The 16,053-nt window shown below is 39.6% G+C and overlaps 1 protein-coding gene across 3 annotated transcripts in view; it reads left to right on the top strand.

Moving 5' to 3' along the window:
* The window catches only part of LOC136864504 (lysosomal alpha-glucosidase), a 350,034-nt gene that overhangs the window by 146,574 nt on the left and 187,407 nt on the right, over positions 1 to 16,053 (top strand). For all 3 annotated transcript variants that reach the window (XM_068226300.1, XM_067141562.2, XM_068226301.1), the window contains one exon: positions 2,856 to 2,925. In XM_068226300.1, the coding sequence (XP_068082401.1) occupies positions 2,856 to 2,925 (70 nt within the window). The remainder of the gene's footprint in view (positions 1 to 2,855; positions 2,926 to 16,053) is intronic.

Raw genomic sequence — 16,053 nt, 5'->3', positions numbered from 1 at the left:
CCCAACAATTTTTAACTGGAACACTTTCAGATGCAACAGCAGCAGAATAGTTATTTAACTTTTCCCTGCTTAACCACTTCAGATCATTCAAGTTGGTGAATAAAATTCATTATGTAACTACAAATCATTGAAATATATGGTGTGGAGACTCCAAATATTCTTTCCAAATCAGTTAACCTATTTGGATAGTCTAGACATGGTAGATACATACATAGGGCTTCCAAACCTGAAAAATAACGACATTTGTTAGATATAAATATATCAAGACAAGTGAAATGCTAATTAAGTAGATTCAGAGCTCTTAAATATACATGTTATAATTTGATTCTCTACTGTAATGCTTCTTGGTATATTTAAAGCAACCAACAGTTTAACCGATCTAAAATTGAGCAAGCTATCCTCAGAAGAAAAGTTTTCTATATTAAAACGTGGAAATTCCATTGCCCTACCATTTTTCTGTTCCTTCTGATAGAGATTGTAGCATCAAAATAGGAATAACATCTTCAAGATCAATTAATGCAAGCTGTATTATTTCCTTCATTGGTTAAGTCTGATGGTTTGTAGGCTGGATGCATGTGCCGTCTTCAGCATTGGGATTCATCATAGGTAGGGCCCCATTCTCACAGGTTGCGCAGGTCGCCTATCAGGCGTCAACTCGAAAGACCTGCACCAGGCCTCTCTGGAGGGCACACACCATTATTATTTATCAAGATTTTTGTGCTGCATATGATTAGTAATGAGGCTTGCCAGGCCTTGTAGGCCAACTTCTTCTACCTGATTGTTGCCTGCATGGTTTCACCTGCCTGGCTTCGTCTTTCTGACTGTATGAGCTGCTACAACATGAACTTGGTCATTAATACTATTTCACAGGGCCTCTACCAGTTGACTCGGGTCGATGGTCAATGTCCAAAGAGCATCTGCCAGCTTGCTTTTGCACTCGAGTAGCTTCCACCACTTGATGTGTTCAGGCCGGGTCATGTGGAGCCTCGTTTGTTGTCCAAGATCAAGCATGAGGTCGAAGTCCAGGAGGCGGTGTTGGGAGCTATGCTGTCCGATGGGATGACTTTTAGCATGCATGATCAGTTTGAGGTCACTGTGCCATAGCAGCCAGTAGTCAATCTGGGACGACCGTCCTCCGCTATAAAAATTGATAAGGGTGGGTTGGCCAGTTCTTGAAGGAGGTTTTGGTAATGTGAGATTCTGCGCCTCTGCGTAGTCGAGGATGTGGCAGCCGTTGTCATTCTGGTTACCAGAGCCCTATCAACTAGGTCACTAGGGGTATCCATCCCTCTTCAATCCTACGTGCCTCTGAGTTTCCCACTGACAGATATGTGCTCACTCAGGCAAACAATCGTAGATGCGCATCGACGCTATAGACTTTAGATATTTCAGATTTATTTTTAACAAAAACTATAGAATTTTGTGTTTATAATCTTATATTGAAGTAAACATTTAAAAAAATCCAAAATATTCAAAAGAATGCCAAAGTATTGCATATTTTTTCATAATCATACAAATGAAACTTTCGACTTAGAAAACTGTGATTGTTTTTCCTTTGCCAGTTGTGGATCTATTAGAGAGGTGTTGAAAGGGCTTATTTCATGACAGTGTACCATCCACATTCTTTATTCAGTATTCCACTTTGCAACAGAGTTAAAAATTCTGGCACACAAAAGATATAAAGCCAAATTGAAACAAATTTTGGTTGGATATTTCTTTTGTGTCCAATCAGTCTGTTAAAACCCCTTAAAAAGGAAAGGAGCTGATAATTTACTAATAATAATAATAATAATAATAATAATAATAATAATAATAATAATAACAACAACAAATTGGCTGCGTGAGTTGACTCGCATAGCTGTGAACTTGTATTTACCAGATGATGGTTTCGAACCTCACTGTCAGCAGCCCTGAAGATGGTTTTCATTGGTTTCACATTTTCACACCAGAGGCTGTACCTAATTAAGGTCATGATCGCTTCCTTCCTGTGCTATCCCATCATCACCATAAGACCTGCCTGAGTTGGTGTAATGTAAATGGAAAAAATGTTATTAGTTTTATGTCCCACTGTGAGCTTGCATCCGGGAGATAGTCGGTTCGAATCCCACTATCGGCAGCCGTGAAAATGGTTTTCCGAGGTTTCCCATTTTCACACCAGGCAAATGCTGGGGTTGTACCTTAATTAAGGCCACGGCCGCTTCCTTCCAACTCCTAGGCCTTTCCTATCCCATCGTCACCATAAGACCTATCTGTGTCGGCGCGACGTAAAGCCCCTAGCAAAAAAAAAAAAAAAAAAAACTACTTTCAAGGTTTTCGGAGACTTAAAGGTCCTGGAATTTTGACTCACATAGCTGTGAACTTGTATTTACAAGATGCTGGTTTCGAACCTCATTGTCAGCAGCCCTGAAGATGGTTTTCATTGGTTTCACATTTTCACACCAGGGGCTGTACCTAATTAAGGTCATGATCGCTTCCTTTCTGTGCTATCCCATCATCACCATAAGACCTGCCTGAGTTGGTGTAATGTAAATGGAAAAAATGTTATTAGTTTTATGTCCCACTAACTACTTTCAAGGTTTTCGGAGACTTAAAGGTCCTGGAATTTTGTTCTATAGCAGTTCTATAAGTGCCGGTAAATGTACCGACACAAGTCTGGTGTATTGGAGCACCTTCAAATACTACTGGATTGAGCCTGGATTGAACCTGCCAATTTGCACTCAAAAGGCTACCTCTCTACCACCATAGCAATTAGCCTAATGTTGATAATTTGGCAGAATGATGATATAATTATGGACTATACTTATTTTCTTATTTGTTTTATTAATATTGAGCTCATTTCTCTTTCATTGATACAGGTTTGGCTATAAGTCCCTTAACCATACCAAAGAAGTCTGGAGTAGAACTAGAGAGGCAGGCATTCCATTGGTAAGTTGTCACACACATATCTCCAAAATCAATTTTGCAAAAGGAAAGAGATATTTTTATGGTTTCTGCTACCTATTACTATGGTCTTGGAATTAGGGTAGAAAATTAATTTCTGGCTGGCCTGGGCTTGATCTGTGGTTCTTCCATAAATTTAATGTTACATTAATAAGCACCTGGCAGCAAAGTGAGTGGCATGCATTGAATAAGCTCCAGAAAAAAGTGTATTTTTTTTAAAGCATGTATTAAGTTTGACTCCAAGCTATAATTATGTACAATGTTATTGGTGAACTGTTTGAGTTCGAACATACATCACAACTGTAATTTATTCTTCATGAAGCATACCAATATCATGAGCTTGTGTGCTGAATGCAAACACACTATTGGGTAACAAGTGGAGAATGTACAGTGCAATTTGTGTAATAGTAAAGTAAGAAGTGTGTTATAGGAGTGGATGAATATAACAAGTGGAAATGTGATGAACCGAGCAAGGTGGCCATGCTGTTACGGGCGTGCAGCTGTGAGCTTGCATTCGGGAGATAGTGGGTTTGAATCCCACTGTCGGCAGCTCTGAAGATGGTTTTCCGTGGTTTCCCATTTTCACACCAGGCAAATGCTGGGACTGTACCTTAATTAAGGCCACGGCCACTTCCTTCCCACTCCTAGCCCTTTCCTGTTCCATCGTCGCCATAAGACCTATCTGTGTCGGTGCGACATAAATCAACTAGCAAAAAAAAAAAAAAAAAAAAAAGAAAGAAGAGTTGTGTCATGGTTCACGCACAGTCGATTTGACTGGGAAGTTTAAAATACCAGTTTTTGTAGCAAAAGTTGTATTATTAAGGAAAAACATGTCCATGAAATAAAATACCAATTTATCTTGCAAAACACATTAATTTATGTAAGAAAAGTATACAAAATACTAGTTTTTATAGCAAAACAAGTTGTATTATTAAGGAAAAGTATATCCATGGAACAAAATACCAGTTTTAATAGCAAAACACATTGTATTCTTAATGAAAAAGATATCAATGAAACAAAATACCATTTTTCTTGCAAAATATATGTATTGTTGAATAAAAATTTGTTCATGAAACAAAGTACTAGTTCTTAAGGCAAAACACGTGTTATAAATCCCTGGAACAAAATACCCTTTTTTAATGCAAAACACATTGTATTATTAAAGAAAAATAAATCCATGATACAAAATACAAGTTTCTTCTAGCAAAAGTAAAGAAAAGTATATCCATGAAACTAAATACCAGTTTTGTAGCAAAACACATTGTGTTATTGAAGAAAAATATATCTATGAATCTGACAGCACACATCTATACCGAAAAAAGACTGCAGGCGGCGAACGTCGGGATTCGCACACGGTGTAAAGGACCGGGTAATAAGGCAATGCCAGGAGTCCTGCACGGTGGAAACGACCAGTCTTACAGAAAAAGCTTTTCACCGACTGACTGGTGATGAAAGGGGGAACGGCGAACGTAAACACTTGTAGTGAACGAGTCCATTGAAATTTAGAGGAAGGAAGGAAGCTTTATACTGTGAAACTATTTTGAAAGAAACAGTGTAGATTCACAACTAAATATTTTTTATTATCCACCCTTGGTGGCACTTTCTCTCAAGGCATTATAAACTTTGTCAGTGTATTAATTTCTTCATCTAAACAGTGTTATTATGTGGCTGAAGATGTTACAAAAATACGAAATGTGCACCACTATTAACTAATAAGTTGCCTTAGGCAACTAATGTATCGACAAAGTGGATAATGAAAAATATTTAGTTGTAAATGTGTTAAAGTGTGATACGGACCATGAAGTTGATTTTATATAAGAAAAAATGTACACGCCCGGTCTAAAGGATCGTGACACAACCCCTCATGTGTTAAGCTGTCAACTTTCATTGCCTAGACAAATGACATGGTCAAACATTACCCACACAGTTAATATAGTATAGGCTTTGTTTTATGAGTACTTCATTCATAAAGTCACTTAGCTCATTGGATTTCTCACAGTATTCTAGCTCTATATTTTCGTTCGGCCTATCTCACGCCTATAAGCTCACTGAGTACCTTTAGAAAAGTCCCAGTTTATAGTTCCGCGGTTAGAAACCCAACACGGTTGACACGACAGAAACCATTCCCAAATTGTCCACGACTAAGTCCCGTTTTCCATATGTAAGAAATTACGATACTTAGGTGGACATGTTTCACTCTCTCCATTTCAAAGTTCCTGTCGCCTTCCCGGTATCTAACCTTTCTCTAATATATTCAAACTTTAGTTCTGTCAGTTATCCGTTCCTGTAATATTAACTAAGTTCATTCTCCTCACTCATCAGTCAAAAGTTCACAGCTATGCTTAACCAATTCTCTCATAAGACCAAGTGAATGAATATAAGTGTATGAATGTAAGTAAGTGTCCTCTACTGCCAGTCTTTGGTCTATTTATTACTTCTTCACTTCTCGCTTGCGAATTTCGCCCGCCTTGTTTTCGGGTTCCACACTAATGAATGAAAACCTACAGCCTGTTTTCCAGTCAGTGAGTGGGTCAGAGATGGGATAAATGAAGCCCCGAACTTGCGGCGAGGCTGGGAATTGTGCCGGTTGCCGAGGCCTGTTGCACTCCTCTGGAGCAGTGATTAATGACTGACAGATGAAATGAAATGAAATGATAGGGGAGAGTGTTGCTGGAATGAAAGATGGCAGGGAAAACCGGAGTACCCGGAGAGAAACCTGTCCTGCCTCCGCTTTGTCCAGCACAAATCTCACATGGAGTGACTGGGATTTGAACCATGGTATCCAGCGGTGAGAGGCCGGCACACTGCCACCTGAGCCACGGGGGCTCTTCCGCACTAATCACCGCTGAAAATTCACACTGATGCTCCTCATGATTGATTATCAAAGTTCACGCATGATATCCCACAGCTGGCGTCTCTAACTTTCCATATTCTTCATGTGAATTCGAAATCTCCTTCCAGACCCTTTGTAGTCTGTTGTCTGCTTTGCCTTGTCTCATACTTCATTTATGGTTCGTAATATCTCCACTGTAATGTTTACTTTTCATGACGTTTCGGGGTCATCTTTTTTTATCTCAAAGGTTTTGTCTTCACTCAAACATCATGCCTGTCCTTCTTTCCACTTCATCTTTTTTTTAAATGATGGGTCAGTCTCATGCCGGCAGATTTATGACCTTATTGTTGGCTAACCTACACTGTTCTGTTATTTGCTAGTTTCCCCTAGTTGTAGCAGCCTGTTAACCCCCAAGGACCCATGTTCTCTGCATACAGTTTATTCATGACCTAATTTCTTATACAATTTAATTTCAATTAGATTGTACTCTAATCATTGAGCACGTTATGTACAGTCTCAGTATACACCTGACTTCAAATATTTACTAAAATTGTATTTATTACATTTAATAGAAAAAAATTAAACACTACTGTATACCATGTGCTTCAGCCACACCTTCCAGTATAGTTTTATGCAACCCAACTAACGTGCAACATGGTTATAATGTGGCTATTCCCCTGCAGGCGTACTGTATGGTACTAATGTCCATTGAGCATATTTTGCACACAATTCTGAACCCTACCGACTGGTTATGTCATCCACTCTCAAAACATTTCGCCTTGAAATCATGTAGCAATGTCCTTTGACGATGTAACAATGTTAATGTGTCGTGCCTTGTGACTGGGTGCAACGAAGAGGGGAATCAATGCATAAAACTAGGTAACAGTCCAGTAGTTACTGTCTTAAACACTGAACCGGATGGCATATGTACTTTACTCTCGTCGTTCTACCAGCATGTTCCCAGCAGTGTAGAATAGTGGATGTGGTTAGGCGTTAGCCTAGCAATCGACGGAATGTGCCATCGGCGGTTCAAATCCTGTATTGTCCAAATATTTTTGCATTGGTATGATGTTTGAATATATAAACTCAGGCCCACGTTTGCCTCATTCAAACAGTAGAATGACACTGTTACTCGTCTTGTGCCCTGCTCATACTCTGCTGGTTATGGCCTAAATGTAATCTCTGCTGTCATTCGGCATGTTTTGCACAGAGGAATATATTGACATGGTCCTCATTTATGGCGTAGCAACACAAAACTCATGCGAGGCACTACGCCTGTACCAGGAACAATCTCCCAACAGGCAACACGCGACTGTTACAACATTCCACCGTGTTCAAAGATGCTTAAGGACAACAGGCGTGATTTCCAAGCAGCCATCAGTCCGCAATACGCCCATTATATTGGGTGGATCAGAAGAGGCCGTTCTGGAGGCAGCTCGTAATAATCCACACATTAGTACAAGGGCGATTGCACAACACGTGAACACCAACCAGCCGTCCGTCTGGCGATACTGCATGAACATAAATTTCACCCAAACCGTCTTGAGCTGTTGATTCCCGTAGGGAATCAGAAATATATGTTCCGAATGAGTAAATTTATAATACCAATAAAAATGGTCTGTTATTTGGACATTATAAATTTTCCAGCTAACTCATTCCTGGTTGCCAGCGTTTTGCCCCCATGTGCTAGGCTGGGCTCATCAGTTGGTACCTAGCACACCTACCAAGACGCATGGCTAGTGTATACCAAGGAGGCCACTGCGTAGGCTAATTGTAGCCACCGGCAGTGCCAATGCACTTTGTCTCGCTACCGAAAATTGATGCCTCAATATGTTTTGTGTGTGTTCTTTCATGTTTTGTATAACTTATTGATATCCATATGTTATTGCCCTACATGATTAAAGTTCACATAGTATGTAAAGATATTATGGCAGTGTGACATTGTGACATCGTGGCAAACTATCCATGTGATGAAAAGTTTGTGATGGAAAGACCGCGATGCATCTTTGTCATGACAAAAAGTGCAGATACCGCTTAAGATAACAGCTGAGTCATGCACTTTGCTGGATTTTGTCTTGAGGAAAATAAAGTCTTTACAAAACATTGAAAATGATCATTCCTTATAGAGCATTGGAGAAATATATCACAAGATTAAGAGCGACTTTGATAATAATACATATCGTACCAGGAAATCCTGTCACAATGGCTTGAACGGCATGATGTATTGAGTATAAGGTTGTATGTGGCGAATCAGGGCGGTTACGGAGAGAAGCTTTCAAATAAATTTGAGTTCTATTTTAATTGCTGATTTATTCCCAATAAGTTTGTTAAGTATCACCTGTACAATTAACCTTCTCCTCAAATTCTACGGCTTTGAGGACATGGACACTCCTGGGCACGTTCACCACGTTCCATCAAGGGCAGCACATAGTCCAGTCAATGTTACCAATAACCATGGGCACTGCGTAGTTCAAGCAGTATCACTAACAACAATAGGCAACACAGAATCCAGCAAGCGTTACCAGTTAGCCGGGCTGAGTGGCTCAGGCGGTTGATGCGCTGGCCTTCTGACCCCCACTTGGCGGGTTCGATCCTGGCTCAGTCCGGTGGTATTTGAAGGTGCTCAAATACGTCAGCCTTGTGTTGGTAGATTTACTGGCACGTAAAAGAACTCCTGCGGGACTACATTCCAGCACCTCGGCGTCTCCGAAAACTGTAAACGAGTAGTTAGTGGGACTTGAAGCAAATAACACTATTATTATCATTACCAGTTCAGCCCGACACCGTCCTCAGGGCAACCCAAATAACCCTTTGGAAGATGGGCATTAATCTTACACACCTAGAGGTGAGGCCACCAGGTGAGAAGGTTGGTAGTGTATTTGCCCCCGAAGGGAGTTAAAGCGAACACAAGAGAGTGACAAAAGACACAAAGGTAAAAGTAAACAATGGCAACAGAACACAGTAAGCAGCAAATAGAAGAAAAACACACACTTACCTTTAGGAAATGGGAGGAATTAGCTTAAGGCCGTGGTCAAAATAAAAAAACAGTGACATTGCTCCATTGATTCAGTGAAATGAAAATCAACATAATTCTAGTAACACAAAGTAACTTTAATTCATAAGAAAAAATTGGTTGGCACAACTGAAAGGAAAAATTTAAAAAACTCTAAGTTGTCAAGCTAATTAGGGAAACTCAAAGGTATAAACTAAGTTGCTAAATATGTTGCCCAAACAAATTACAGTAGCCCGAAGTTAGCAAACATTAATAAACAAATGTTCAGTTAATTAGGTTAACTAAAAAGGAGAACAAATAAATTAATAAATGGACTAATTCAATAAATTAGGTTCACAAAAAGGGGAAACAAATAAATATTAAGTGAGTTGTCCTCCAAGAAATTATAAGTTTCAACCTACATTACTCTCATAAACGTGACCGGTCACCTACCATAAAATATTAAATTTAAAAAAAACTTACTACTAATTAGCACTAGTTACAATCTATAAAATTTGGGAAAGTAACTTTCCATTCGGATTCTTTAATTCATTGTGTGGCTTGACTCTTAATTCCACCAAGCTGGTCACCTCAAGGACTTAAAATAATTAATGAGACAAGAACAGAAATGCCCCCCCAAAAAACTCACACCGAAGATGAGTAGGGGGCAAAAGGAAAATATTAGAACAAATAAAACAGAAAAACCAGAATTCCACCAAAAATTCACAGGCAAGAAGGTAAAATTACAACGCCCGGACCCAAGCCATAACAATCTTCCACAACAATACAATCAACAACACGTTGCTATGGCAACAACAACAAACAACATGTCCACCCAATGCGATATGACACAGATCCGGTCCAAAATTAAAAATAAGTGCCAAAAATAAGCAGAAAAGAATAAGGTAAAAATTAAACCTAAAGCCCAACGAAAAATAAAATTTAGAAAAGGTTAAGCAGATTAAAACGGGTACTTGCGTGAACCATCCTTGATTCACAACTCAATTTTTAACAAACAGTTTGCACAAGGATTATAATCATACTAAAACAAAGTTAAGATTTAGAAAATCCATCGATAAAGCCGAACAAACACTCATGTCAACACCAAAATTATTATTATTATTATTATTATTATTATTATTATTATTATTATTATTATTATTATTATTATTATTATTATTATTATTATTATTATTGTCGAGACGCGATGTATCAGAGGTTCAATTTAGAGTTACGCAGAACGATCAATCCCTTTTCCTTCTTGAAAAGCACTTACTTGAATGATTTCACAAGGAAATAGATAAACTTACAGTATGCAGGGTGTGTCCCATACACGAGGCCGAGGATGCTACTTTCCTCTTGATGAAAACGGAAGAAATTTGCAGGTAAACTAGCACTGATGAAACAAATTAAAGAAAGTACAACTCCACAAACTCAATGGGCCACAATGCCCAACGAACAACGGCTTCAACCTGGGTCTACATTACATACCCACACTATTGTGCAGCAAAGCTCCATAACACACCTATTCTTCATGGCAGCTCGGCGAGGACTGCTCGCGTCCCCCAAGCAGAGAAGCTTGGCTTACACTGCTGCTCCTAGTGCGTGCGTAGAATACCTGAGGCAACATCGAAAGTTCAAAGGCTAGGCACCAGAGTGCACTACCTCATAGACCAAATGAATAAGATAATCAGATCCAAACAAAGATAGCAAGATATTGCACTTTAAGTTGAAAATAACAGTGTTCATTGGCAAAGCCTGTTGATATGATTTCCAGTGGTAAAAATACCAGTCTGAAAAGGTTTACCAGGGAGGGCTTATTCATTAAATACTGTTACAGTCCTCCCTCCCTGATGCACAATATATTCTTATGCATGTTTCTATAACGATGCAGTGGTCCATAAATAAACTAGATTTTGGTGAAGTAGTCCGATGAACAACAACCACCGGGATAAAATTCGTCCCTATCAAAGACCCACATGGTGAAATTTGTACTACCAATCCGAGTTTCACATAATGTTGCTTTTCAATACAGTAGACGGTGTGCGATCAAAATTAGTTTGACAACCAGTCACATTAATCGACCTCTCAAGGAGTTGCAGTTGTAAAATTTCACACTAAGTCAAGCGAATTTTCACCAGAGTTTTCTGAATCACAGGTTGCGCACGGTATACTTTCAGTCAAAATGTCACACCATAATATAGTTTTCAAACATTATACCAAGTTCACTTACATAAGTTTGAAAGATTCCAATGCAGGATCTAAATAAAGTCTTTTTCTTTGCTAGTTCATGCATCCTGATTATTTTCCAAAAGCACGGTCATAACATTCTCCTAATCATATAACACCATTTTACCTTTTACCATTTTTTCAAGTTTTAAGAACCACTATTGATACCTAATGCTAATATTTTTTACAAATCTCCTTAGGTTTTAAGGATGTGCATCATCTCTTGTCGTTAATCAGCTGAAACAGGATAACCTAACTTAATATTGGGCCCAGGGGAGGGCAGAGATCGCAAAGAGGGCAAGTTAAAAAAACAGGGATAAATAAAGTTGGTGAGTATATGGTTGCAAGGATCAGCAGATCCACAAATTAACCTTACATATCATTAGCTAATGATAAACTAACCGAGGCTCAGAGCACTCCACAGGCAGGGTTAGACCCAGAAAGGAAAAGGAGAAACAAAGCAACAACAATTAAGATACAAAGGAAAGTGACCACAACTAATACACTAGATTAATCTACAACAATACGTACCAACTAAAATGGCACATAGAAACTAATCACCTAGAACATATTAGGGCATATGATACACTATGTGATCAAAAGTATCCGGACACCTGGCTGAACATGACATACAAGTTTGTGGCGCTCTCCACCAGTAATGCTGGAATTCAATATGGTGTTGGCCCACCCTTAGCCTTGATGCCAGCTTCCACTCTCGCAGGCATACGTTCAATCAGGTGCTGGAAGTTTGCTTGGGGAATGGTAGCCCATTCTTCAAGGAGCGCTGCATTGAGCGAAGGTAGCGTTGTCGGTCGGTGAGGCCTGGCATGAAGTCGGCGTTCTGGAACATCCCAAAGGTTTTCTGTAGGATTCAGGTCGAGACTCTGTGCAGGCCAGTCCATTACAAGGATGTTATTGTCGTGTAACCACTCCGCCAAAGGACAAACAGAAACACACAGGGCAAGACAACAAGATCAGCTAATAGTACACAGAATAATTGGAGTAAGATAAGCAGGCCTAAAAACATCAAATCGCACATATGTATTAATGAATACTGCACACATAATTACAGAGTGGTGAACTCGTTAGTTTGCCCAAGAACAGAAATTAGTCAACAAACATACTCACTAGGATAGGATCACCAACTTATACATATAGTTACCCACTTAATCGAGGGAAAGAATCAAGGAGATTCAGCTTACTCTTACTAACAGACCAAAAGAATACAACTGAAACGACCAGAAACCTTGAAAATAACTCATGGTAGAAGGTTAGCATAAATTCGGGCAATGGTAGGGTTGACAGACACGTTAGGAGACTCCTATAGTTTACAAGATGGAGGGTTCGCGATTAGTAGGTCATCCATAACAGCTACATCAAAGGTACTGTGCAAGGAACAACACACAAATGGAAAGAAATTAACTTATGAACCATTCACCTTAAACACCATTAGACACAGGATAGACATGGTCCAGAAAGGATCACAGGAGGGGAAGCCAATTAGGTATAGATGGTAGATAATGAAACAGTTTGATAGGGAACGCTCGGTAGAAGAAAGAGGAAGGAAATAACACAACTGAAAGATCTCATAATTCTTTGGCAGTGTGGCAATGGTACCAACATGGAGATCCTAGGTGATCCCATACTCACCTAGAAAAACCTCAGAATGGTAAGATGACTAGTATACAGAGTCAACCGATACAAAGGATCCACTAAGGAAAATGCCACAGGCTGGCAGGGTACGTAAGATGAACCTAGAATTACAATATATTAAATGATGATGTCGGACCAAAGACCAAGCAGGAAAGCATAAGTTGAAGAAACCAGAGCCCACTAAGAATCAAGAAATATTTCCAGCAAGGAAGGTTACTCAACCAGATTTGTAGACCAAACTAACAATCTACTGCAACACAGAGGTAAATTAAAGGACAGTTCATTTCCCTACCAAAGTGTCCTGGCAACCTAACAACAGACGCAACAACACCGTTCACATAATGACTAGCCAGATACACGAGTCAACTCATAAGAGGTTAAAGGAACCCATCCTCAACACGTGCTTACCAGCCATTACACAAGCTCAAAGCGATACTAAATAGAAATTACACTGCAGAAACAAAGCACAATCCGAGGACTAGAACCATACCATCTAGGTTAAGGTAAATCACACTTCGTCACTAACAATCCACAACTCAAAGGATGAAAACCAACCACTAAGATATTACCAAGTTGCCAGACTTCAACCACAATGCTCGCAGTAGTACACCCACCAAACACCATTAGATAAAGAACGGAGGGCCAGAATTTCTACACAACTTCAAATCAAAGGTTAGGATAATAAATGCCACACCAAAACATTTGCAGGAAAAATAGGTAAGCAATGGTTCACACATAGAATTAAGCACCAGAAACAGTTGATCAAAATAACTGTAAAGGAGAGTATTAGATCACTTAGTCATAGATGAATACAAGACATCAGTAGTCAGAAAATGAAACACCCTTAAGACGTACAGTCCATGCACTAGGCAAGCAGGCAACCATTTCCGACACCAACCAATTGTACTACACCATAACGAGTAATCGCACAATAATAAAATGACAAAGAGAGCAACTCAAATCATTACTAAGCGCCTCACAGACCCATACACATACAATGAAAGGATGATACAGTAAAATGGTAAACCATTCAAGTAGCAAACACACTCCCGTTCCTTCCATCACAAATATGCTATAGTCCAGCAATGATTGAGCCACTTGATCATAGATGGATTCAGCACCAGGAATTACATGTAGAATCAGGTAAGATACAATCCATTAATTTACATTACAACACCTAGCAGACAGGGAATCTATCCAAAAGCACAATTTAAAGGGAGATGAGGTTAAACACCCAAAGTGGTAATCTAGTTGCGCACCATACAAGCACAAGGTTCAAATACACAAGATAATATTTTAAGGAAATAATACCATTACACCAAGACAGGCAAGGTTAAACTGAATTTAGGCTACAAGAAATCAAACAGTGTTATATACAGAAGGTCACTAATGTTAGAGCCACAAACACTTGACATAACAGCGACCAAATTGATTCGCTTACCAACCCGCAGTATGTGTACCACGTTCAACTAAAGGCACAGATCCATTATCAAAGGTGCATTCAACCAACAGAGAGGTTTAGTGCAATATTACCAGTTAACCAAGTTTAATTTGGGAAACATGAATGTGCCTAATCCGTTTTGCAACCGGATCACTCACCAAAACAGAAACCGGAGATAAGAATTGCAACACAGTACAAGGGCCTTGATATCTAGGGGCAAGCTTTGCTGAAAACTTATTCATGTCCTTATTGATGGGATAACATTTAAATTATACGAGATCCCCAACATTCAATTTAGATGACTTTCTACCTTTATCATACTTCCTTTTGACCTTCTCATACGACAGAGATAAATTCTTCTTGGCTTCACACCAGATCCTTTTGAACGTCATTAGGGTTTGACAATTCAGGTAGAAGATCTTCGATACACAGAACATTAGACATGGGGGAGTATGGGGCTTAGCTGAACATGAGAGATATAGGTATCTTCCCATGTGATTCATGGGTAATGGAGTTAAAGGCATGGGCCAACCAGTGCAGACAGGAATCCCATTTGGATTGATTATCATGATGATATGCAATCAGTGCAGACTTTAGGTTCCTATTCAACCTCTCAGCATATGAATGATTTGGATAGTACGGGGTGATAGTAATGTGGGAGATGCACAACTCTAACAGATACCTTTTGAAAGAATTACTAGTGAAGGAACTAGCGTTGTCAGATACTAGGAACTTGGGGGGACCAAAGGATGTGAAAATGGAATTTTAGACAGGTGATGGGAGTACAGGAGTTAGTGGGTCTGGTGGAAAAAATCCAACAAAACTGGGAGAATGCATATATACAGACAAAGATCTGAGTGTTTCGTAGAGAAGACCACAGGAGGGGATCTACGAAGTTGATGAACAGCCTTTCCATGGGACGGGAGGCTTGTGACGATGACAACAGTCCAACATGGTTATTTAAGTTAGGTGTACTAATGGCACAAGATTTACAGGATTTGATCATATTTCGGATGTCACTGTCCATTTTCTTTCAGACAAAGAACTGCCTAATTTTCTGTCTGGTTTTGAAATTGCCTAAATGACCTCAAAAGGGAGAGCAGTGATAATATCTAATGATGACTGGTACCCGAACTTTTGGGACAGTGATTTTGAGGTTATGGTCCTTCTGACCCCTACAACAGAGAACACCCTTAGATAAGGAGTAAGGTTTTACTTCAGTCCCACTATTAATTGTGTCGATGATGCTTTTCAGTTCTGGATCAGTTTTTTTATGATCCCCAAATTCATGGTACAACAGTGAAAGGTCAGTAAGGATGGTACTAACACCAACGGCATTGATGTGCATTTCATCCACATCAGGGTTCATGCCAGTACTATAATTACCGTCAAACATCTTACTCAAGCTATCGCCAATGACATTCTTGAAACCACGCATATGCCGAACATTGAAATTAAAAGATGAGATTCAAAGTGCCCATCTAGTTATCCTTTTGGGCCGATTTAACACCAAAGAAAGAGCCTGATTGTCAGTCTCCAGGGAACTTCGATAAAGGGTCTAAACCGTTCTAGTGCAAATAGCACAGCTAGAAATTCCAGCTCGTGGATGGAGTATTTACTCTCCAGATTGTTGAGGACCCTGGATACATAAGCTACAGGTCTGCACCCATCTTCATGTTCCTGTACGATGACACCAGCAATAGCTCGCCCAGAGGCATCAGTTTGAACAATGAAACGCTTCTCAAAAATCTGGGATTGCCAACACTGGGGCATTTGTAAGGGCAACTTTCAACGATGTGAACGCTTCCTGTTGGGCACTATCCCAAGTGAACTTAACATCTTTCTGCCTAAGATAGTTCAACGAAGTTGCAATTTCAGCAAAGTTGGGGATAAATTTTCTGAAAAAGTTCACCATACCGATGAAGCAGGCGACACCTTTAACATCCCTAGGTGCTGGGAAATCCC

Source organism: Anabrus simplex, chromosome 2 (genome assembly GCF_040414725.1).
Source record: "Anabrus simplex isolate iqAnaSimp1 chromosome 2, ASM4041472v1, whole genome shotgun sequence".
Classification (NCBI taxonomy): domain Eukaryota; kingdom Metazoa; phylum Arthropoda; class Insecta; order Orthoptera; family Tettigoniidae; genus Anabrus; species Anabrus simplex.
The sequence above is the reverse complement of the archived record's forward strand: the minus strand, read 5'-3'. Positions and strand labels throughout refer to the sequence as shown.